The sequence below is a fragment of the Vipera berus genome (genome assembly GCF_964194415.1).
Source record: "Vipera berus genome assembly, chromosome: 1".
Taxonomy (NCBI): domain Eukaryota; kingdom Metazoa; phylum Chordata; class Lepidosauria; order Squamata; family Viperidae; genus Vipera; species Vipera berus.
Genome location: NC_138202.1, coordinates 108554724 through 108579387, shown reverse-complemented (window position 1 = coordinate 108579387; position 24664 = coordinate 108554724). Strand labels below are relative to the sequence as shown.

General features: G+C 39.7%; 1 protein-coding gene across 5 annotated transcripts in view; it reads right to left on the bottom strand.

The window, feature by feature from the left end:
* The window catches only part of MOB2 (MOB kinase activator 2), a gene marked incomplete at its 5' end in the record, with an annotated part of 130129 nt that overhangs the window by 21525 nt on the left and 83940 nt on the right, over window positions 1-24664 (bottom strand). The window contains one exon of one of the 5 annotated variants that reach the window (XM_081315300.1): window positions 11943-12222. The exons of the other annotated variants lie outside the window; for them this stretch is intronic. Within the exon in view, the coding sequence (XP_081171426.1) occupies window positions 11943-12052 (110 nt within the window). Of the gene's footprint in view, window positions 1-11942; window positions 12223-24664 lie in introns of those variants that run through there. 5 annotated transcript variants of the gene reach the window in all.

Below are 24664 nucleotides of genomic sequence, written 5' to 3'. Positions count from 1 at the left end.
CCCCCTCCATCCCACCCCCGCTGCCAATCCTCAACAGAAATGCTCACAACAATGAAAACCTCGGACAGAAGGAAGAGCGCCACCAGGCAGGCAGGCAGGCGTCTTGCTCGGCTGTGGCTTGGGGGGACTTTTTTCAGTGTCACTGTAACTTTGAACAGTCAACTAAGCGAACTGTTGTAAGTCGAGGACTACCTGTACTTCATCACTTTTTTTCCTTTTTTTTGTCTAGTTTTTGACACCGCGCTAGGCGACTGGTGGTACTCGGATGTTGCCATATCCTAAAAGTGGTACAATGGGTGAAAAGGTTGAAAAGCCCTGATCTAGACTGCCCAAGACTCAGAAAAGCCCTGGGTTAGGGGAAAAGTTTCTTTCAGTATAATTGTCAACACCTCTGTTTCCTTTCAAAATGCTATGTTTGTCTTTCAAGACAAACATAATTCCATTACTCATAAATTTAAGTGCATCAGCTCTTTAATTTTTGCCGGCACTTTATTATTCTAATTAGGCAAGCAACAATGAAAAAAATAATGGTTTCCACCCACATTTGCACATTAGTCATTCTTGTACTTGCTTTTTATTTCCTTCAGTCTCTCAGACAGAAACTGGTTATCTATGTCTATTAAAAAAACAAAATTGGTTTTATAAAAATTCCAGAAACATTCCAGTGCATGTACAAGCATGTATTCACTGAATTTTCATATTGAATATTTTGACAGAGAAAAAAAATACCAGTACTATTGGTACCAGAAGCAAGGGTATAGTGTTTTTTGGTAGGCAAGCTTTATTGCAAGGTTTCCTATTCACAGAGATGAGCATGCTATTCAGGATTTTCTCTTCAAGGAAAACACATAAAATATTTTCAATACGGTACAGCCAGTAAATGTTCCTGAAGATTCACTAAATAAAAAACAAAGGGAAATTCCATTGTTGAGCTGCATAAAGTGAGAAATCGTTTTCCAACTTATCTTTTCTAGACATGAGCTAATTGTGGGTCCAGTGAAATAGTTCTCACAAAAGAAGGTAATACAAAGAAAAGCAAAACACTTTTTTTAAAAAAAACAACAACTCACTGGTAGTTTATTTAGGAAGAGAAGGAAGGAAGAGTGTTTTTTCCATGCCCGGGGAAAAGGTTTTATTTCATATTCTCACAGCAATACTTTGCCTTAAAAGGCAATCACTACTTTGGCGTCTGATCGGATGGTAAGCCTGGCAAGCATGTGAAGGAGGCCAAGTGCCATAATGTTACTTCATAATATAGCCTTCTCAGTATTAAAAAGGCCCTTGTGCACCAGGCAAGACATTGAACTAATGGTAAGTCTAAGAGTGATTCAAAACATATTTCTGGAACAAAGTATGTTGAATTAAAGACTCCTGGGTCACTTTTAAATAAAAGTCACAGAGTCAAGATTTGGAGGAGGGGAAAAAACAATTTCAGGATGTAAATGCCTATGCCACTGCCAGGGAACATTGCAAGCAAATGCTAACCAGTTAAGTGGGAGTATAAGGGAACACACAATGATCAACACAACCTTCCTGTGCAAACAAAGGGGGAATAGCACAGTAAAAATACAGGATGCAGATGTTTTAAATTAAATTAGTCGAATAAAGATTTTTTTCCCCAGCCACTACATTTAAATCTAGTCATTTTAATTAAATTTGAGCTCTAGTATCACATATTTCAAAATGCAAGTAAGAAATACCATTTTGGAATGTTCTTCCACATAGGCAGCCTCTGTAAAAAACTAGCACATCATGGGTAAAGGATCTAATGAGTTCTTTCCATAATATATTTTCTGTTTTCAGGGAAGCTGCAGCCTAATGTGATTTTTACTTAAAATGTCTAGTCCATATTATACTTTCTAATCTTGCTAATCTCACTGTCCAACAACAGTGGCACTAAACTAGTCCTCTTCTAGTATTTTAAGCATTTCTAGCAATGTAAAAAATAAAAGTAAACTACAAGAATGCCAAACTTTCAAACACTGACTGCAGTTCAGGAAATATATTTTAAGATTGTAAAAGGCTTCCCTATCATCTCTCATACTGAATTGAACTTAACTGAGGCACAGTTAACACAGACAAATAATAACGCATAGAATGTGTAAATACAGATAGTCCTCCTGACTTACAACAGTTCGTTTAGTGACCATTCAATGTTACAATGGCACTAAAAAAGTGACTTAAGACTGTTTTTCACATGACTGCTGCAGCATTCCCATGGTCACATGATCAAAATTCAGGCACTTGGCAAATGATTCATATTTATGACAGTGGCAGTGTCCTGGGATCACCTTTTGTGACCTTCTGATAAGCAAAGTTAATGGAGAAGCCAGACTCAATTAACAACCATGTCACTAACTTAACAAGTGATTCACTTGCAGTGATTTACTGAACAACTGTGGCAAGAAAGGTCGTAAAATGTGGCAAAAGTCATTAACAAAGCCTTTCTTAGCAACAGTAACATCTGCTTGTAAACATGAACTGGTGGGATTACAAAATAGAAAAAGCTAAAGTATTCTGGGGCTGTAATAATTCCAACAGACAAGCACCTACCACATAATACCCACAATTGTGAATAAGGAAGCCAAACGTATCTGGATAGTGGGCATGGCAGAACTTGGAGACAGAACTTGGAAAAGAGGAAGAAGTGGACAATATCACAAAATACAAGTAGAATGACTGTGGCAAAAGAAAACAAAGACATTATCAATAGCAATAGGCACCTTGGGTACAATCCTAAAACATCTGAAACACCTCTTGAACATCATTAGCAATGACAAAAACACCATCAGTAAACTGCAAAAGGCAGCTTTACTTAGATCAGTTTACATCCTGTGACAATAGCTTAATATTATTAAACAACAATGTTTGTTTATTCCAGGTGCTTGAGAAGGAGTGATAAGTGAATAAAAATGCCTAATGCAGTCTAAATATCTGGCTTATTGTGCTGCCAACCATAATAATGTAACTTGTTACACACTGGCTCTTATGTTAGAAGATGCAAAATAAAGGCAAAGCCTGCTTAATATTCAAACTAACAGGTTAGTCTTTACCAGCATATCATCTTCTGGGCTACAACTTCTATCATCCCTGGAAAATACTGCTAATAGTATGGATTAATGGGACATGTCACCTTTCAGATGTTCTGGAAACAAGATGGGAAAGACATGAATACAAAATATACTACTGTGAAAGTATTAGCAGGGAAATAACTCACTTTTATTTCAATGCAGAAGAATTAGTTTACACCACCTTAAGAGATTTATATCACATTGCCATTTCTCACTAAGCATGCTGCCCATATGCTGATCAACAGGTACATATTAATGAAGATATGTGGATGCCAATATTGATGTTACAGGTCAACTGTAAACAGTAAAACTTGGCAACTGGAAAGAGTGTGAACAGTCATATTAAAACGGGATGTATGAGAGATTATCTTTTTGTTCATAATTGCAACAAAAATCTACAGACCCAATTCCATGAGGATGCTACAGTTCTGATGACCAAAAATGACCATCTTCAACTATTACTATCCACTGTTCCATCCAAGACAGCTCAGCTTCTCAGAATGTGTGTTCTCTGTTCCGCAGTCTTCTGCAGGGTAAATATTTTCAACACGGCACAACTTGTCAGCTGAGATCAGCCATCTTATTGTTATTTTAAATTCCCTGGAGTGAAAGAACAGGTAATAGGCCTTTCTTTAGCTCAAACTTGCCTGGTCTTGCCAGGAAAGCCAAATATGGATGGAGAGAACTCCAAACTGAAACAAATTGGTTTGTTTTATGAGAGCGGAGGAAATCCAGACATTTTCTGTATCTCCTGACCACATCTTGTCTCGTTCACCTTGTGACTATAGCAACAGGACTCTTCCAAGTTAGCCTTTTGGCATTTGTATTCTGAAGCCAATATATGACAAACTGCTGGAAGCATATGGATATTCTAGTTAACCATCTGTCAATATTTAATCCCTTACTGGATAAGACGAGCAGCCTCTTTATCAAACAACACCTCAATGTGAAGGTGGCCATAAGCTTGATAGGACTAGCATTCAAAGCAAAAGGAATCTTGAATTTTCTGACAGGACGACTGACAAGGCAATACTGTTTCTTTAGATTCAATCCATTCTATTAAAAAGTATGCCGTTTCACTTATCACTATATATTATCTTTCTGAACATGCTATAAAATATTTAAAAAGCTGGTTTGCCCTAAGGACTTGCATGCATACACAATTCTTAGAAATGTAGGGAGTTTCATTCCAAGTATTCTGATAATTTAAAAGTAAAGATAAACTTTCCTTCAAGTCAAGCTCAATGTTGATGTAATTTTCTTGGCAGCAATATGGAAGAAGGTTGATATCGTTTTCTTCTGTGACATTTTATCAACATACCATTCTACCCTGCAGCTAAAACATTCCTCGAAGAGCTCCCATCCAAGTGCCTGACTCTGCTTAGTTTTTAAGCCCAGCTAAGTGTACGCGGTGGCTCAGTGGGTTAGGACGCTGAGCTTGTCAATCAGAAGGTCAGCAGTTTGGTGGGTCGAATCCCGAGTGCCGCGTAACAGAGTGAGTGCCTGTTACTCATCCCAGCTTCTGCCAACCTAGCAGTTCGAAAGCACGTAAAAATGCAAGTAGAAAAATAGGGACCACTACAGTGGGAAGGTAACAGCGTTCCGTGCACCTTTGGCATCTAGTCATGCCGGCCACATGACCACAGAGACATCCTCAGACAAGTGCTGGCTCTTCGGCTTTGAAACTGAGATGAGCACCGGCCACTAGAGTCGGAAATGACTAGCACGCATGTGCGGGGGTACCTTTACCTTTACCTTTAAGTGTACCCAGGCAAATGCCACCTGCTGATAAAGTTGCAAAACCTTAAATTTATTACTCACTTTCATTCTCTTTCAACATCTGTTTTCAAAACTTTCAAATTCTGTTCTGTTATTCCATGTTAATGTAAACAGCCCTCATTTTTATTCTGGTTAAATTCTAAGACTTCAGAAACAAGAGATCGGGAAAAGTTCAAATTATTGAACTTAAACATAGATTTTAAAGAAAAAATTATTCTCATGAACATAACTTAAACTATGAAGTACAGAGAGTTAAACTAGAGTAAAGTTACTATACCAAAAATAGAAATTTAAAAAAAATAATGCAAATCCCTGGCTTACTCTGTTTCAATTTCCTGGTCTTCTTCAGCTTCTTGAAGTTTTCAAAGTTCATGAAAGGCTATGGGGAATATGCTGCTGGCCCTGACTTTTTTCTACTCTCTTGTTCTCTCTCCATAAGTTCTCTCTGGATGTGGGTTATGAGTCTGAGCCTAGAATGTGGCATACATATTGCATTCACAACCATCCGTTTATGTATGTATGTATGTATGTATGTATGTATGTATGTATGAATGAATGTACATCCATACGTACGAATGACCACCCATCTCAAATTAATGAAACTCGGTAGCTAATAATAATTAAAAACAGCATAAAACATAAAACAATAAAAAGACAACAGTATGCACATAAGCCACAACAGAAATCAATAGAGCCATTGCATAGGTTCAAATACTTTCCAGATCTTCATGCCCAGAGACAGAACAATGTCTTTCAAGTTTTCTGGAAAAGTTGACATAATCAACACCATTCTAATCTCTGGATGAATTGTATTCTAAACAGTGACAAAACCTCTTTTCAGGCCCCACACTCCGTAATAGATAAGATCTGGAATATACCCATCCTCCAGCACTAATGAGACTAGTAGATGCAAATGGCAAGAGTGGTTCCTCAAAAATTGAAAAAGCATTCCATTCTTCTAAAACTGTATTAGAGGCAAGTCATTAGCTATAATTAGAAAGAAACGTTACATTTTAAACCACAAGCTAGCATTAAAAAGCAAAATGTTGCTTGACTTATTAGTCCAGTCTTAGGTTTCCCCATGAAGTTGATGTAGAGAGACTCACTGGAAAATGGTATAAGAAAAATCATTTTGCCAGTATCAAAGTACTTCTTCAATTAATAACTCCTGACAAACTTTTAAAAACACAAGTAGTTTTAAAAGAGTAATGGTTATGAAAAAATTTTTACAAAATATTTTTGTTAAATTAGAAACTTCAGTGAAAATTACTATTTTTGATGGCAGTTCTATCTTTTGTGTCTCACTTTTAAAAAAATAGATAGAAACTAAATGCCTATGGAGATGCCTATGGGGGAGGGTGGGAGGGTTATGATATCATCTATCTCCAGTCTACAACACAGTCCTTTCAGCAGTTCCAAGAAGGCTCCACACCCATTTGCACTACTCATGATCTTGAGGACACAGATAAACCTCCAAGTGGCTTCAACGACTCTCTAAAAGAATGCAAATGACCAGCTGTCTGCAAGGAGTATAAATCCTTCCACTCTCCACCATCCAGTCAGAACTGAAGAAGCTTCTTGGATGAAAAGTGAAATGTCTTCAAAGAAAAAAAAGAAAGTCCAGTTGCCTCTTGAAAAAGCACCCTGGGATAGATAGAGACTAATTTCTGAAACAGAATAAAGTCCATGTCTTACTTCAAATCAATATTATTGGATATTGATTCCAATTTTCTTGAGAATGCTGTATTTCTTTGTGTACATTCTGTATAGAACATATATATATATATCAGAACACACTTGGTCCCCTACCCAATCAGAGCACACCTCCACAGAACACACCCCCTCTGGCAGTTTAAAAAAGAGGAACAAACAGCCACATGCTTCTCCCAGAAGAAGGAAGCTAAAGCCTGATGATGACGGATGGGATTCCGTCGAAACGTTGCGCCTACACCTTTAGTTCTACGCGGGGAAAAACCCGAAAAAACCAAGGATCCACATACAGGCACCCGCGAAAACCTCAGAAAACATATATATATATATATGATCTGAAGACTTGGTTGTTTGAACAGGCCAGCCTGGACTAAGGGTTTGAGTTTATTTTAACTATTTATTGCTATGGCCAATTAATTTAATTTTCTTTTTAACTTTTGTATGTTGCATTTTATTGCCCTGTACACCGCCCTGAGTCCTTTGGGAGAAGGGCAGTATAGAAATTTAATAAAATAAAAATAAATAAAATAAATATATGGTGTAAGAATACATGGATATATATTTGTGTTTATTATTTATATACATTATAAATTAAAGCACTAAGACCTGAACATATTAGCAAAAGTTTTAAGTGGCTTTCTAAGACACTGAAATTGTAAGGTTAGAGAATGGATGGGTAATCTTTCAACAATAATGGCCACAATCTTTTTTTGGCATTATTCTATTCATGAAGCTTTGATGGAGTCAATGGCATCACTCAAGTGGACAGAATACAGATTTCTAGAAATGTTTTTGCACACGAGGAGAGTTGTTCATTTGTTTATTCATTTTTTTAAAGAGGCTTGTCATACCATACCCTTTTATTCACTATGAAAAATAAATCAATGAAAAATCTTCAATGAACTATCATGTTTTGAACATTTCTTTTTCCAAGCAGTTCTAAGATGTACAAAAAGGGATGGGGTAGTCAGTAGTTTATCATGCCTTGCATTCCAGTACTCTACAAATTTTGTCTCTTTCTAAAAAAAATAAGAGGAATCAAGAGCAAGCCATGATGTAACCAAAAATAAATGCACTTTTGTGGCATTATTTAATAAATTTACAGTTGAGATTCCAGAAGCAAAATCTTTAGTTCAGTCATAAAATATACATCTATCCTTCATGCACAACTATTACATAGACTTTTTTCATCAGTTTAAATAAATGTTACCTTCCTGCCAATTTTCTACCAGTGAGGTAAGTACTACCTGATGTATTTCTAATAAGAGGCAATCGAATTTCAACTTGGAAAGATTAAAAGATACAGAACTCCAGCCACAGACACTAATTTGCTCTGTCAAATGTTTGGTTGCTGAACTATTTTAGGCAAATGGAAACTTTGAGAAAAGAACAGAACAGGATAAAAATAGTTTGGACAACTCCCAAATTACATTTTGCCCACTGGTCTTCTGCTCTTTTTTTTTTAAAAAAAACTATTTAAACAAGTTTCTATATTATTAGTTTTCTAGCAGTGTTAATCAGTAGATCAAATTGGAAAAGACAGCTTTTTATTTAAGCTTCTTACTATCTAAATGAGAAATTAAATGTTCCAATAGAGATAAAATTTAATGTATTCCTTTAACAAAGATTTGTTATAAACTTGTTTTAAACTGGATATATATGTAATGATTAAATTACAACATAATAAATAGAATGTTTTATTTCAAATATTTTACCTTTTACTTTCAATTAAATTGGTACATCAAATTATTATAAAATTGATTGTGGCCTATACATACCTACCCAGCAGGATTACTAGTGTTGTTATATTATTTCTAATTATCTATTCTGGGAAAAAGTTCTAGGAGGCAGAAGTTGTTTTCATTAAAAAATGTTATTATATCAAGAACAAAGCTAGACATGTAACTAAATAAATATGGAATATCAACTTGCTTGTTATAATTTATTTCAAGGATAGTATTTCATCTGCTCTACTCTAATATATTAATTATTTAATTAATGCAGCAGACTTAGGCAATTTAATATTTTATAAAATCCCATCAGACCCCACAACTGAATAATGTAATGGGCAGCCACAATATCAGAGAAATAACCTGTTCTAGTACTATATTGTCTTTTATTTACAGCTACTTAACATTCAATAAAAGGTGGTACGAAATTATAGGTTCAAAAAATGACTTATTTTAGCTAACTATTGCAGATATAAATGGGTTGGCTTCCTCCTCTGAGCTGTTGGCATCCATCTCAATTCTGTTTCTTACTTTTTACTCTGAATCAATCTAGGTGGAAAAAGTCTTAATTAGTGGATAAATACAAACAATAAAGGAATGGACACATGTTTAACTGCATAAAAAAGATAATTCTGAACACTATTGATCTCTCCTCCCTAATTCTTAGCAAACACTTTTTAACAAAGTCAACTTATTCCAACTTTTATATAATTAATGTGTGGCTGTTCAACTGATTTTAAGCTAGCCTATTTTCAGACTCAGAGTTCTATTCTGTGATGACAATTTAATGGAACCCCAAAAAGAAGCAATATAAAAATTATCAAATCAACATATCTACATTTTAAAAATGTTACTGAACAAATTATTTTGATTGTTACTGGCAGACTATCCACCATCATTGACACTCATACTCAAAACTATTTTCCTCCAGGTGCTAGACATGTTGTCTGAGAATTTTGTGAATCCTCTATGACACATCTGGATGGAATCAGATTATAAAATATTAACTGATTCTATTTATGCATTTATTCTTTGGGACCAATATGTTAATTGTTTCCTTGTGTCCCTTTTCTAATAGTTTGATTACTATCTATTTGCTGTAACAGACCTATTAAATATTTGTATCATCAATCCTGCTAATTCATTATTCCAAGCAGAATTTGGTACCGCAAAGAAATCTGCAAAGAATTCTTTCTTTCTGATCTTGCTCGTATCTTACTTGAGTGTATGAGTACATTTGAAATCGCAGTTTGTAATTCGTTCCAATGCCTGTTTGAAAAGCCAAATGAACTAAAAAATTCTTCACATTTTTTTCTTTGATTTAATCATACACATTGCTTAAGGCTACAGAAACACACACATACACAGAAATTCTATATCAAGAGCACTCAAATTCCATGAAAAGTTGAATTCAGTTACTTATATAAAATTAAATCCCATAAGAATATTTTCAACATTCCCTCATTCCTGAATTATATTATATTCTGCCACTCCTGATCACGGAGAAGACTGTCCACAAGGGGTTGAAACCTTGATGCCGAATTTCCCTGTTTTCCCTCTGACTTCTAAGATTTCACAAGACACCCTCATGTTTTTACATATACCTTAGCTAACACAAGAGCTGGAAGCTTTTTTGCTATTGATTCATTTGCTCTTCTTGTTTTGCTATGAAGTTTGCCTCATTTTGAATTATGCCAAATTTTTATTGCATCTCAGAACACCAAATTCCTGAATATTGAATGGGGAAAGTGATAAAAGGAAGAGTCAAATATCTCTCTTTTTATAATGTACTGGAATATGTATTTTCTAGGCCAAGGCTGTATCACTGAACCTATAACACACATGCAAACTTTAGGTGTCTGGTAGTTAAGAAGGATACAATGATTATATGATGCTATCATCTTTTTCTTCTTTCTTAATTAGAGTTTGATTCAGCAAAAGATGACAGCCAACATTATCAGGCAAACCACAACTCCACCTCAGAACAAAGTCATTGCACTTAACTCCCTGTAAGATGATCGTATTCTGTACCAAGTCATTAGTGTTAGATTCACAATTTATGGTGCCTTTTACAACTGGCAAGTTATTTTTTTCATTTGCCACGTCATAGATACTAGATAGATACTATGCATACAAGTCAGGGTCGATCACTTTCATGCAGAAAATAAGGCAGGTAGTGACAATTTCAACATTATGACTTGTAGGAAAATATATATATTTCCACTTACTGACATTAAAAATATACTTAAATTCATGTCCTTTCCATGGATAGATATCATAAACAGGGCAGGAAAGAATCAACATTTTTTTAAAAAAAAAAACAATGCTAGTTTCTAAAACATAGTAATGATATAATTATGAATGTATGCTTGATTTTCTAAGCCACATTTATTAGCACTGTTCCAGAGCAACTTACGTATATATTTTAGCCAAGTTTACAAAGTTGGAGTTATAGTTTTGCCATGTAGCTCCTCAGGTATCAAGCAAAGAAGACTACAGGTTGAAATAGAAAGTGGAGGAGGAGGAAGAATAGTGCTACACCTTGCTGGTCAGACATTACTATTGTGCACTGAATCTCAGAATAGCAATAAACCAAATTAAAAGCTGCCTGCTGCTTCAGAAATCCAGGTCCAAAGAAATTATCCAGTTACCTCAAAAAGCCTAAATGTAAGTCATCTTCACAGCATCATGTGGCATCACGGTATCATAACCTCTCCCCAATACACAGAAGCACACAAATAGACACACAGAGAGATGATATAACAATTCACACCGACTGACATAAAAGCAGCCTCCCAAACCTGACCAACACAAGATGTCTTACAATAATTTTTTTTAAAAAAACTACCACTCAATAAATAACAGTATATTTAAAAATACATTAGCATTTAAGTAAGATTTATTCCTGCTGGAATGTATTTTCCATTTTATGATACATTCTCCAGTCAGAAAGCTATCTCTATCCCACAGCTCAGTGTTATGTTACACTTTGCTATGAATCAATACATACTTTCAGCATGTTTTATCATTTCATCTCTTTTGCTTTTTTAAGTATGTAAGTTCTGTTCCAATAATCCATTTTTGGCTATACCATACATTTCTAACTAAAAAGTTTATAAATATAAGTCTTTAAGAAAGACCTAAAGTCAATTTTCAGAAATAAGACACTGCATGCAACAGAACTTACTTTAACATTTAGAAAGGATTAACTGTGATATCAACATGTCAATTTATTTCTCTCATTTCATGTTAGTGGCATCTGTAAAGGGAGTATTTAAACATCAGCATGCTTGAAAGGTAAGCTCCAGTTTTGATTCTGAATGCTAAATAACAGAAAATATTTGGAACAAATTCAAGCTATTTAAACTAATGTCATCTTTACTAAATTTATAGCTATTTCTCCTAAATGTGTGAGACATTCATTAACTTGATCTTAAAAAAAAAAAAAAACTTCCTTGCAGCTTATTTCTCTGAGGTATCAAGACTGTATTCCTGCCTTTTTAATCTGCTTCTCCCCTTAACTTGATTCAATCAATGGTGGTTTTATCATTAAGTATCAAAAAGGGGCAGATTATCCCACAAATTAATGAGTACCACACATGCTGCAGAATAAGACAGTGACGTATAAGAAGAATTTATAAACAGTGTTTACCTTAATACTTTTCCTACTGCTTGTAGAACCATTTTGCAACTTATTCCAGTTTTGGGAGTTTGAGAAAGTACAGGTCTTTCACTGCTGTGGTTACAATGATCTCCAACCATGTTCAAAAGAGGCAGAAAGAGAAGTGGGGAGAGCAGTGGTGGAGATGAGAGAAAGAGAAAGAGAAAGAGAGAGAAAGAGAACTAGAAGCTGCTGGTACCGATTTCGATAGCTCACCCTCTCTTTCCTATCCTCCTCAAAAAACTAGTCCAACGACATTCACAGAGTTCATAGCTTACTTCACTCTAACCCTTCCTCCTTCTTTACTTCAGCCAATAAGAAAGCAGCAATGGAAACAGGAAAGAAGAAAAAAAAAACCACCCTCAGCTAGAAAAGACAAACAGCTGCTCTTTTTTTACAAATTCTTCAGTAAAAGCCAAAGCTGGGAAGTTAATGCCAATAAGGAAGCATCTGAATCGGTTTTTTTCAGGCTGGCGCCGGCTGTAAAGCAACACAAGGGAAGTAGTGTGGGGAATAAGCAAGCTTCTTTCGAGCATCCAGTTTGTACTACAATTTTATTAGGGACGGTGCATGGATAGAGGAGAGGAGGGAACTGCTTTAAAAAACATAGCTGAACAAAACAAGCGAAAATATTTCATGATAAGCAGTGTTCCGTCAAAATCCTTATTCCTCAAAAACATTCAATAAAGCCTTTACCAATTTGTCTCTTTCTTCATAACTAAGAAGCTCAATCTGATTTTTAACTTAGTAACTAGTGTATTTACCAAACCATAATTTTTCAGAGTTGCATTGCTTCACAGTGCTTATCAAAGTATACTAACCTACGGTAAATGTTCTTAGTGCCAAGTATTCTGGCACTAGAAAAGTTGAGTGAAGATTTGACTGAAGTTAGTCAACAAGCATGGCATTCAACGTTTCTTAAATCACTAATGCCTATCAACAGTGGTAGACTATAAATACTTGAGTAAAGAAGATACAAATCACACATAACATCTCTGTCTCACATGCAAAGAACTGCTTGTGTGAGAGCAATGAATGCCTAATTCAACACTGGAAGGTATTTTATAAGTATGCTCTATTACAGTTTTAATTTCTTACCAACAGTGTCACATTTAGTATTTATCTATTCTACAGATCTCTCAATTCAAACATACATTTAGCAAACATCAACACTAGCTAGCCTCATTTATATCCTTATAGTTATGAAACAGGCAAAAGGAGGAAAAATAATAGTGAAGATTCAATAACACTACAAATGTATAGTAGGAAAATTAGCTAGTTAAGAGTATAAAGGTAATCAGTAGTAATGATCTGACCTAGGCATGTTTTTAATGGTTATTTTAAGATGTGTTTAGCTGCCCAGCGTCATATTTACAAGATGGGCAGCTATATAAATTTGTTAAATAAAATAAAAATACATAAATAAAATTATATCAAATTCTTTGGAGGGGAGGATAAAATAGTTTATAAAATCAGTTTATGAAGAGGTTAAGTAGATTTTTTTCCAGGTATACCTCACCATCTATTGGAATACAAATATGTTTTCTGTCTTGTACGTTAAAATAAACTAAAGGAGATAAGATTGTGCAATTTGTCTAATAAAAGATAGGCTTAAGATACAGGAGGATCTGGACAAACTTGAACACTGGGCATTATGTAACAAAATGAAATTCAGTGGTGAAAAAAGTGAGGTTCTACATTTAGGCAAGAAAAACCAAATATACAAGTATAGTATAGGTAGTACCTTGCTCAACAGTAGCAACTGCGAGAGGGATCTCGGAGTCCTAGTGGACAACCACTTAAATATGAGCCAGCAGTGTGCTGCAGCTGCCAAAAAAGCCAATACAGTGCTAGGCTGCATTAACAGAGGGATAGAATCAAGATCACGTGAAGTATTAATGCCACTTTACAATGCCTTGGTAAGGCCACACTTGGAATACTGCATCTAGTTTTGGTCGCAATGATGTAAAAGAGATGTTGAGACTCTAGAAAGAGTACAGAGAAGAGCAACAAAGATGATTAGGGGACTGGAGGCTAAAACATATAAGGAACAGTTGCTGGAATTAGGTATGTCTAGTTTAATGAAGAGAATGATGAGGGGTGACATGATAGCAGTGTTCCAATATCTCAGGGGTTGCCACAAAGAAGAGGGAGTCAGGCTATTCTTCAAAGCACCTGAAGGCAGGACAAGAAGCAATGGATGGAAACTAACCAAAGAGAGAAGCAACTTAGAACTAAGGAGAAATTTTCTGAGTCAGAACTCCTAATCAGTAGAACAACCTGCCTCCAGAAGCTGTGAATGCTCCAACACTGGAAGTTTTTAAGAAGAGACTGGACAGCCATTTGTCTGAAATGATATAGGGTTTCCTGCCTGAACAGGGGGTTGGATTAGATGACCTCCAAGGTCCCTTCCAACTTTATTATTATTATTATAAATTACATATCAGTATACCAGGGACCCCCAACATTTCTGGCTCTGTAGACTGGCAGCAATGGTGGTGAGGGGACAGGGGATGGTTTCCACACACACACTCTCTGCTTGCACAAATGCTTGCTCGCCCGCTGCTTGCACAGCCCAGTTCCCAAGGGGACGGTGGCCTGGAACTGGGCTGCAGACCAGGAGTTGGGAACCCCTGCAGTAGAGCAAATGTCTACACTCTCATTTTCCACTTTCAATCTTATGTTCTCATGAGAATCAAAGAACATGCTGCCAATAAAGATTTCAGCAACTTATTATTTATTTTATTTATTGAATGTATTTGCTGTCCATCTCATCATAACAATGTATTTGTTGTCCATCTCATAGCAACTACAGCTTACAGCTTTAAAACATTAAAATCCTAACAAATAAATATCTCTAAAACAATAGAAATAAAAATCCCAATCAAGATAAAATTATAGTTAAAAGATGGGAAGGGAGGAAACAGAATACGCAGGGTAGTGGTGGTGGTATTGCCTCTTAATTCATCAATGAACTCCAGTGTGAAGCTCCCCAATTGTGTTCCCAAAGCTACCTGACAGAGCCAGGTCTTCAGGCTCCTGCAGAAGGTAAGAAGGGTGGGAACCAATCTTATCCCAAGGGCAGGAGCCACGGCAAAGAAGGCCCTTCTCCTGGACCCCGCCAGTCAGAATTCCTTGATTGACAGGGCCTACAGCACGCTCCTTTGCCAAGGCAGGTGAGGTGGGCCAGTGCCAATGAGTGGGACAGTTCCTCAAGTAACCTTTAAAGCCTTGCAGGGCTTTAAAGATAATAGCCAACACCCAGAATGAATTTCACCCAGAAGCAGATTCATGGAGTAGTGATGTAACATGGGTCATCCTAGGGACTCCCAAGAATTGCCTGTACCTCTATACTCTTTCTTCAAATATAGCTAAGCTTGCTATATTTAAGCCAGTAACAGTAAAACACACTTCACATCTAATGTAAATGGACAATAAAACAAACAATACTGAGAATTTAATTACTCTGTAGATAAACTTTCTATCACTGAAGATTTTGTTTTAAAAAATAATCCCTTTGAATGAGAAAACATTTCCAAAATGTAGGTTCCATGTTATGTGGCTTCCAATGGAAATATTTATTTAAAGATGGGTATAAATCGAATGAAAGAATAAAAGAATGAATGAATGAGTGAAGTAACCAAGTTCAATCCCTGTCTGTTCAAAGAATTTATCTGAAATGTATATTATATACTATTTTTACATACTGTTTGAACCATATGTCCTGAATTTGTCTCACAGCAATAAACCCTATATTTGTTATTATGCATTCCTTTTGACTTACATACTTCTTTATTCACTCTAACGAAACAATTACTAAGTGTGCATGAACATTCAAATATATTCTTAATGTTCAGTCTGATAAACTTTAAACACAGCACAGCCATTTTGCCTCAGTATAAACAATTATGTAGATACATCTTGCAATGCATGTAAAAAGAAAAGCTTTACAACAAGCTTTTGTTATTATTAAAAGACAACTGACTGCAATTCTAAGCAACAAAAAGCTCTGCTAAAACTTAAAACATAAGCATTGCTTTATTTACTAGAAAGCATTAATAAAAGAATAATATTTTTGAGAATTTATAACATAACTATGATCAACTGTTGCTTAAGTAGCTGTTTGCATCTTTCTGGAGTAGTCATTAAAAATACAAATAGAGGAATATTAATATCATGAGGCCTCAGAAGAAAGACTTTTCTCTAATAAAACATCAACAATGTGAAATATCCATATTACTGTTAAAAGATACAAAATAACATTAAGAAATGCTCAGCTCTAGCTGAAAAGCCATATAACCTAAATTGCAACCTATATTAAAACACGAAATTGTAACCTACTTATACCATGTCCTTGTTCAACTTACTTGAATGACTCTACCTCACTACTAATTGTGCTTCTGATACTATCTAAGAATATAACCTAAATATAGTAGAATGTATTTTAAAGCCACTAGAAAAAACATTTTCATTTAAACTTCTAGCAGGGGCTTTCAAGGAAGGAAGGATTAATTGCAGGCTTTTACATGAAATTATTGGGAGAGTTGTATCTGTGCTATACCAAGCTACTGGAAGGATGAAGCAAGAACAATTTTTACAACTTTTTCTTGTATGCATTAACTCCCCGTGATGATTTGCTTTCTGTGTTAAATCTATAATTCCTAAAGGAAGATTTTCTTAAGCTGTTTTGTAGATGCTTTTAATTTCTTGATTTCTAATTCCTTAGTGGTAATTTGCTTGATATTTTACTCATTTTATGTAGATTTTTCCACAAAATTCTACCTACTTATCACTTCTTAATTTTCCTGTCCCTAATATTCTGAGGTACAACGTAGCAACAAATTCTTTCTAATCATCATTGCTGGTTCGTAATCCTTGTTCTGTGAATGCATAAAACAGCAATCTAAGAGGTACTGTGAAGTATTTTGCAACACAGGAAATAGAATATTTACTTTTTCCCCACACGATCTTAACTTTTGCTAGAATCTTGATCTACCTAGAATATGTGACACCTAATTTTTAGCACAGGTTTAATTCTAGATTGCATTTAGGATGATTAAAGGCCTGGAGACTAAAACATATGAAGAATGGTTGCAGGAATTGGGTTTAGCTAGTCTAGAGAAAATAAGGACTGGGTGGGGGGAACATGATAGCAGTATTCCAGTATTTGAGGGGTGCCACAAAGAATGGGTCAATTTATTTCCAAAGCACTAGAAGGCAAGACAAGATACAATGGATAGAAACTAATCAAGGAGAGAAGCAACCTGGAATTAAGGAGAAGCTTCCTGACAGTGAGAAAAATTAACCAGTGAAACAGCTTCCCTTAAGAGGTTGTGGGTGCTTCATCACTGGAGGTTTTTAAGAAGAGACTGGATAGCCACTTGTCTCAAATTGTATAAGGTCTCCTGTTGAGCAGGGGATTGGACTAGAACAGAGGTCCCCAACCTTTTGGGCACCAGGGACCGGTGCCATGTAGAAAGGTTTTTCTGTGGACCAGAGAGGGTGTGGTTTTGAATACTGCCTCCATCCCAAGGATGGAGCTTTGCTTGTTTGTGCGGCCCACTTGCTGGCATGCTGTGGATCGGTGCCGGTCCATGGACCGGAGGTTGGGAACCTTGACTAGAAGACCTTCAAGGTTCCTTCCAGCTCTATTCTGACTGATTGATTTTCCAAATTAATTCTGAAGTTAAAAATGCATTATCCTGCGAATGTAACCCAACTAACATTAAAATGCGACCTGCTTTTTTTCCTCCATATCTTATCATTTGGGTAAATGGTAGAATCTTCAAGAATTTGACTATGATGACTTTAGATTCAATTAACCTAAACACCTATGAAAATTAGCACAAATCTGACAAAGTAGAATAAAAGTATGTATTTTTAAACAGTTTAACAATGGATTAAGGGCTCAAATGGACTTGGAATTATAACTAACTTTTCAGGAGATTTCTTCTCTGAGAAAGTGGCATTGTTTACTTTTTTGCTAGCCAAAACAAGATAATGGGGCTTTAAATGTTGGATACTAGAGCTGGACACTAGGCGGAGCTTTAGGATAACAAAAAAATGGAAGGAAATACTCTAATAGTGAGCTATTTGAAAGAAAATTATGTCAAAAAATTATAAAGATTTTTGACAAATAGTCTTTGATACTCTTGGAAATGATTGATAGACAGTTAAAGATGCAATGGAAGAATAGGATGCATTGGGTAAGTCTGAAATTAACCTGAACATGGAAATAAATGTAGAAAGGAAGAATAATGTCAAAAAAGGATGTATTAGACTTTCAGATGAAATGGATGATGCTTCAGTGTCATGGGGGTGGAGAGAGACAGAGAGAAAGGGAGGGAGGGAAAGAGAAAGAGGGAGGGAGGGAGGGAAGAAGAATGATGGATGTACAAAAGAAATCTATTAAATTTTTGAAGGACTTTCTGAAAATTGATCTCCTCAAAAAGGACCAATTTCTTTATCAGATTTACCAAGCAGATTTGCTAAGGTTTGAAAGATTGTCTGCAGAAGGATATAAAAATGATGGCAAGAAATTAAGTTCTGGGATTTTATTTGGAAGGGTTAAGAATTAAAATAGTTAAAAGGATAAGAAGGAATATACAATTGGCTTATTTAATCAAAGTTAAAATAGATAATTAGTTGTCTCTGGCAACACTTACTGGACTTTTGCTGACAAAGAATAAAGATTTTGTGTTTAAGAGATGAGATAGGGAGTGAAGAGAGGTTAGGTTGCAACTTAATAGGTGGCAATAAATTGTATGTATTTGTTGGAATGAAGGGAGGAAGTTACTTATTTTTCTTATTTTATTTCTTTTTTCCTTTTTCACACTTTTTAGATTTTTGTAGTTTGAATAGCTTGAATATTTAATAAAATTGTTTGGAAAACATGGTATATTTGTCATAAATTGTGACTTGCATTTCATTTATTGCATCTATTAAATCAAAGAAAAAAATATAGGTGGAAGAATTAGCCTCAGAGTAGCCGAAGGCAGCAGCAGCTCATGGCATGGAAGACACTGCAATACTCTGTTTCCCTGGGTTTAGGCTCAGCATTGTTGGAACCATGTTCCACTAGAATGGATTCCCCCCCCCCAATAAACATAAATGCCCAAGCACAATGAATTCTCTTTTGTTCTCCTATTTTAATTTTACCATCTTGGATATAACTTGAGACAAAAATAAATGAGCAGATATTCCATCTACATTTCAGGTATGATTTAAAGGAGCATTTCATGGCATTTCATGGAAAACCTCACTGCCACTTTGGGAAGTCTACTTTCAAACCTAACTCAGCAATATCTTTTTTTCCAAGATATTTCCAAGATGGCGGACGTGTTGGGCTGAGCTCCGTGAGCTCCAGTTGTTGAGCGTCCCTTGGGAGCCCCTCAGGGGTCCTTTCGGGCCCTCTGGGTAGGGGATTTGGACTATTAAGTCTAAGAGGCAAAGAATGAGGTAGCTTGCTGTTCTGTTTGCTCCCGTCTATGAGTGGCTGTTTCCATCTCCCTTCGTCTGCCGCTGCCGCTGTGTTTGCTGTGCTCGGCTTCGGCTTCGGCCTGCTCGGCTTCGGCCTGCCGGTTTCTGCAGCCTTGGCGTCTCCGGGCTGCTCCGCCTCGGCGTCTCCGGGCTGCTCCTGGGCTGCTCCTGGGAGGCTGTAGCTGGCGGCGACGGCGTTTTCTGCTGTTTCGGGCAGCGTTGTTGTTTTTGAGCAGCTCTCGGCTGTTCTCAGCGGCGTCTTTGGAGTTTCATCTGATCGGCGGCGTCCTCGGAGTTCCAGCTGATCGGCGGCGGCCTCGGAGCTCCAACTGATCAGCGCCTCCATTTTGGCAGCGGCGGCAGCGGCGGCAGCGGTGGTGACTTTTTTGCATTGTCGGGCCTGCCTCGGGCCGCTTTTGGCGGCTGCGGCGTCTTCGGGCCGTTTCGGCGGCGAAGACGACCGCTGGTCAGCTTGTTGGCAGGGATGTCTCTTGTGCTGTTTTCGGGCCGCTGCCGGCGGCGGAGGTGGCGACGGTGACGGCGTCCTCGGGCTGCTTTGGGCGGTGGAGAGGACGACCACGGCGACGGTGTTGTTGCTTCGCTCGCTTCGTTCTGGCCTCTGACGGTGATGGCGACGACGGCGTTTTCAAGGCCCGCTGGCCCGTTCCATCGGCAGCGACATGGCAGTGGCCGGCGTTTTTATTTGGTCAGCGGTGGCCGTAGCAGCTCGGGTGGACTACCAACTACTAACTATTTAACTTTCCATCTGCCTCCTTTTTTCCCTTTGGATTGGGATGGACCTGGGCACAAGCCACAGTGGGAGAGCGGCTTGTTTTACATCGGCACCCCCATAGAGGTGGGAGCTCTATGGGTTATGCCCCACCCAGGGTGTACATTCTGGACCATCCCCTGGAGCAGATTTTCGACCTGTCGTGAGAGGACGGGTTGGGGTCTGCCCCCGGGAGCACCCAACCGGGTGGCAGTAGGTTGGCTGATGGCCCGAATGTTTCACTCCCTCCCTTTCGAACCTCCTACTGGACTTTCCTATTACGGGACTGCCTTATCTGGACTTGTTCGGACTTTATGTATAGATACTCCAGCACAGACGTGTTCGCCCTCAGGGGTGCCCCCCTCTCCTGGGTGCGTCCCGCCTTCTTTGCCACTCCCAGTCTCGATGAAGGGCCCAATTATTGGGACCCTGAGAGATGGCCGGGTAAGGCCAGGGGCTCTCGATATAAATTTAATAGGAGGCCCCTGGTTAATTTTTTAGTGAAATTTTTTAGGGGGTTAGGGAGAGGGATGGGGGGTAATGGTTGTCTGACTATGGGGGGTGGCCATACAACCGTGGTGCAGGCCAGGCCTGGGTCCGACTGCGTTCGGGGGGAGCGGGGTGTGGTTACATCTGGGGCTCGGGAGCGGGTCGTGGGATTACCGATTCCCACGACACTGGGGTATGGCAGCAGGCATATGGACAGAGGGCCGTATCGTTACCGGGAGGGCCGTCTCCGCTGTCTACAAGCGGTGAGGCGCTCCGACCCTCTGTTTCTTCCCCGAGGTGCCGGGAGCAAGGATGTGCAGCCTCTTGAGCTCCGGCTGGTGTACCTGAATGCCAGGTCCGTGGTTAATAAGGCTCCCCTTGTACGGGATTTGGTGGAGGGTGAGCATGAGGACCTGGCTTGTATCACTGAGACCTGGTTGGGTCCAGAGGGTGGGGTCCCTTTGGTTGATCTTTGCCCACCAGGTTTCTGAGCGCTACACCGGCCTCGGGCTCAAGGTAGGGGCGGGGGAGTGGCGGTAGTTATCAGGGAGACCTTATGTCCGCGGGAGACCACCGTTCCTCAGATAGTCGGGTGTGAGTCTCTCTTTTTGAGGTTTGGTCCGGGGGCTCAGTTGGGCTTGCTGCTGGTGTACATTTCGCCTAGTCACACAGCAGCAGCCCTGCCTGAGCTACTCGATGTCCTCTCCAGTTTGGTGATTGAGTTCCCCAAACTTCTAGTTTTGGGTGACTTCAATCTACCATCCCTGGGAGGGTCATCTGAGTTAGCCCGGGAGTTCATGGCTTCCATGACGGCCATGGACCTGACGCAGGTAATTTCTGAACCAACTCATGAGGGAGGCCACACCCTTGACCTGGTTTTTTTATCTGGACGGTGGTTGGATGATCTTGGTGGGGGCTCTCCATTTATTATGCCCCTGTCATGGACCGATCATCACCTCCTGCGGCTGGTCTTCCGTCTTGCCACCCCCCGCCGTGGGGATGCGGAACCAACTAGATGGTACCACCCCAGGCGCTTAATGGACCCTGACGGGTTCCAGGCAGCGCTGGGATCCCCACCTGCCTCCGTCGCTCACAGCTCGGCGGATGCCTTAGTGGAAGCCTAGGAAAGGGCAGCCACTGAGGCACTGGACCGAGTTGTACCCTTGCGGCCCCTGACCCGGTGCAGATCCCAACGAGCTCCATGGTTTTCTGCGGAGCTCCGGGAGATGAAGCATCGGAAACGGGGCCTAGAGAGCTGTTGGAGGTCCAGCCGATCCGAATCCGACCGGTTGCAGTTAAGAACCTATATTAGGTCTTATCTCGCAGCGATGAGGGCGGCGAGGTGTAATTACTTCTCTGCCCTCATCGCGTCCGCAGATAATCGCCCGGACGCCCTGTTTAGGGTGACTCGCTCCCTCCTTAATCAGGAGGTGAGGGAGGATCCCTTGCAGGGTCGCGCCGAGGAGTTTGGTCAACATCTGTCGGATAAAATCGCTCGGATTCGGACCGGTTTGGACTCCAGCTGGGCAGAGTCTGACGATCAGGACACGGGCGGTCTTGTCAATGTTATCTGGGAGGAGTTTGATTCTGTGACCCCTGATGAAGTGGACAGGATTATGGGGAGGTTGAGCTCCACCACATGTTTATTGGATCCGTGCCCTTCTTGGCTGGTTTATGCAGCTAGGGAGAGGACACGAGGCTGGTTCCAGGCGGTTATATCTGCTTCTTTGAGTGAGGGTAATTTCCCCACCGTCTTGAAGGAGGCGGTGGTGAGACCCCTCCTCAAGAAGCCTGCCTTGGACCCAGCTGTGTTGAACAACTTTCGCCCAGTCTCCAACCTTCGCTTTCTTGCGAAGGTTGTTGAGAGTGTGGTGGCGCATCAGCTCCCTCTGGTCCTGGATGAAGCGGATTATCTGGACCCGTACCAATCGGGTTTCAGGCCCGGGTACAGCACGGAGACGGCATTGGTCGCTCTGGTGAATGATCTCTGGAGGGCCCGGGATAGGGGATATTCCTCTGTCCTAGTCCTATTAGACCTCTCGGCGGCTTTCGATATCATCGAACATGGTATCCTGCTGCGGCGTCTCAGGGGATTGGGAGTGGGAGGCACGGTTCTTCGGTGGTTCTCCTCCTATCTCCTGGGACGTTCGCAGTCGGTGTTGGCAGGGGGGCAGAGATCGGCCCCTAGGTCTCTCGTTTGTGGAGTTCCTCAGGGGTCGGTTCTCTCGCCTCTCCTGTTCAACATCTACATGAAACCGCTGGGTGAGATCATTCGTGGTTTTGGAGTTGGGTATCATCAATATGCCGATGATACCCAACTTTTTATTTCGACCCCAAACCACCCCAGTGATGCCCTCGCTGTGATGTCCCGTTGCCTGGAGGCGGTTCGGGTCTGGATGGGGAGGAACAGACTTCAACTCAACCCTGACAAGACTGAGTGGCTGTACATTCCGGCATCCCGGGACATTCAAAATGTTCCATCGTTTTCTATGGGGGGTGAGTCTTTACCCCCCATGGATAGGGCTCGCAACTTGGGAGTCCTCCTAGATTCACGGCTTACCTTAGAAGATCATATAGTAGCCGTGACTAGGGGGGCTTTCGCTCAGGTTTGCCTGGTGCGTCAGTTGCGGCCCTATCTGGACCGGGATGCCCTGTGTACGGTCACTCATGCGCTCGTGACCTCTCGTCTTGACTACTGCAATGCTCTCTACATGGGGCTTCCCTTGAAGACCACTCGGAGGCTCCAACTGGTACAGAATGCGGCTGCGAGAGTTGTCTTGGGAGTTTCCTGGTACTCCCATGTTACACCTTTGCTCCGCGAGCTGCATTGGTTACCAGTTGTCTTCCGGGTGAGGTTCAAGGTCTTAGTGATGGTTTTTAAGTCCTTACATGGCATGGGTCCGGAATACCTCGGGGACCACCTGCTGCCGGCGTCGACTCCCCTCCGCCCTGTGCGTTCCCACAGAGAGGGCCTCCTCAGGGTGCCTCCGGTCAGAGAATGCCGGCTGGTGGCCCCCAGGGGAAGGGGCTTCTCTGTGGGCACCCCGGCTCTGTGGAATCAACTGCCGGTTGAGCTCTGGATGGCACCGGATCTCCACTCCTTCCGGCGCGGGTTAAAGACCCATTTATTTGAACAAGCTGGCCTGGCCTGATGGGGAGTTAACTTAGGGTTTTAATATTTGTATATTCTTACTGTTTTATTTTGGGCAATAATTTAATTCTTTTTTTAACTTTTGTACTTTTGTATTTTTATTATATGCCCTGTTCACCGCCCTGAGTCCTTCGGGAGAAGGGCGGTATAAAAATTTAATAAACTTAAACTCAAATCAAATGTGAACTAATCCTGAAATATACTATTTGAGGTCCAGTGCAGATTCATATCACAAAGGATATCTCTATGATTTTACGGGCAAAAATTTAACCCTTTGCTTACAAAAACCACTACCATTTTTAGTTACACAAAACTCAACTTCATCACTCAGGACTTTTGGTGGTCCTGATTTAAAGCTGAAGTCTGATGATATATTGTAACCTGTCCTGAATGCTATCAAGCAAATCTTTCCTGGAAAACCTACATGGTTAATCATTTCCTATGCCATCTGGCATCTGGAAGACCTCTTGATTGACCATAAGAGAGATATAAGTCACCATCTGAATCCTAAAGCACCATCCTCATAATATTGGATAGATCTCAGCCACTTTCTAAAGTAATCCGTTCAAATGACTAAAGATGGAACTTTAGCTTTCCATCACGTATCTCCCAGAATCAGATGGCCAATGCATTAATATTGTTATCAAGCAATATTTCCATGGCTATATTTGATACCGACAAGATCACTGAATTTGTTCCGTTTCACTGAATTTCCCTACATAATTCTGTATGTGCTTCTACCTAGGAAACCCTATGCCATTATTATTATTATTATTTATTGAACTTATATACCGCCCTTCTCCCATGGGACTCAGGGCGGTTCAC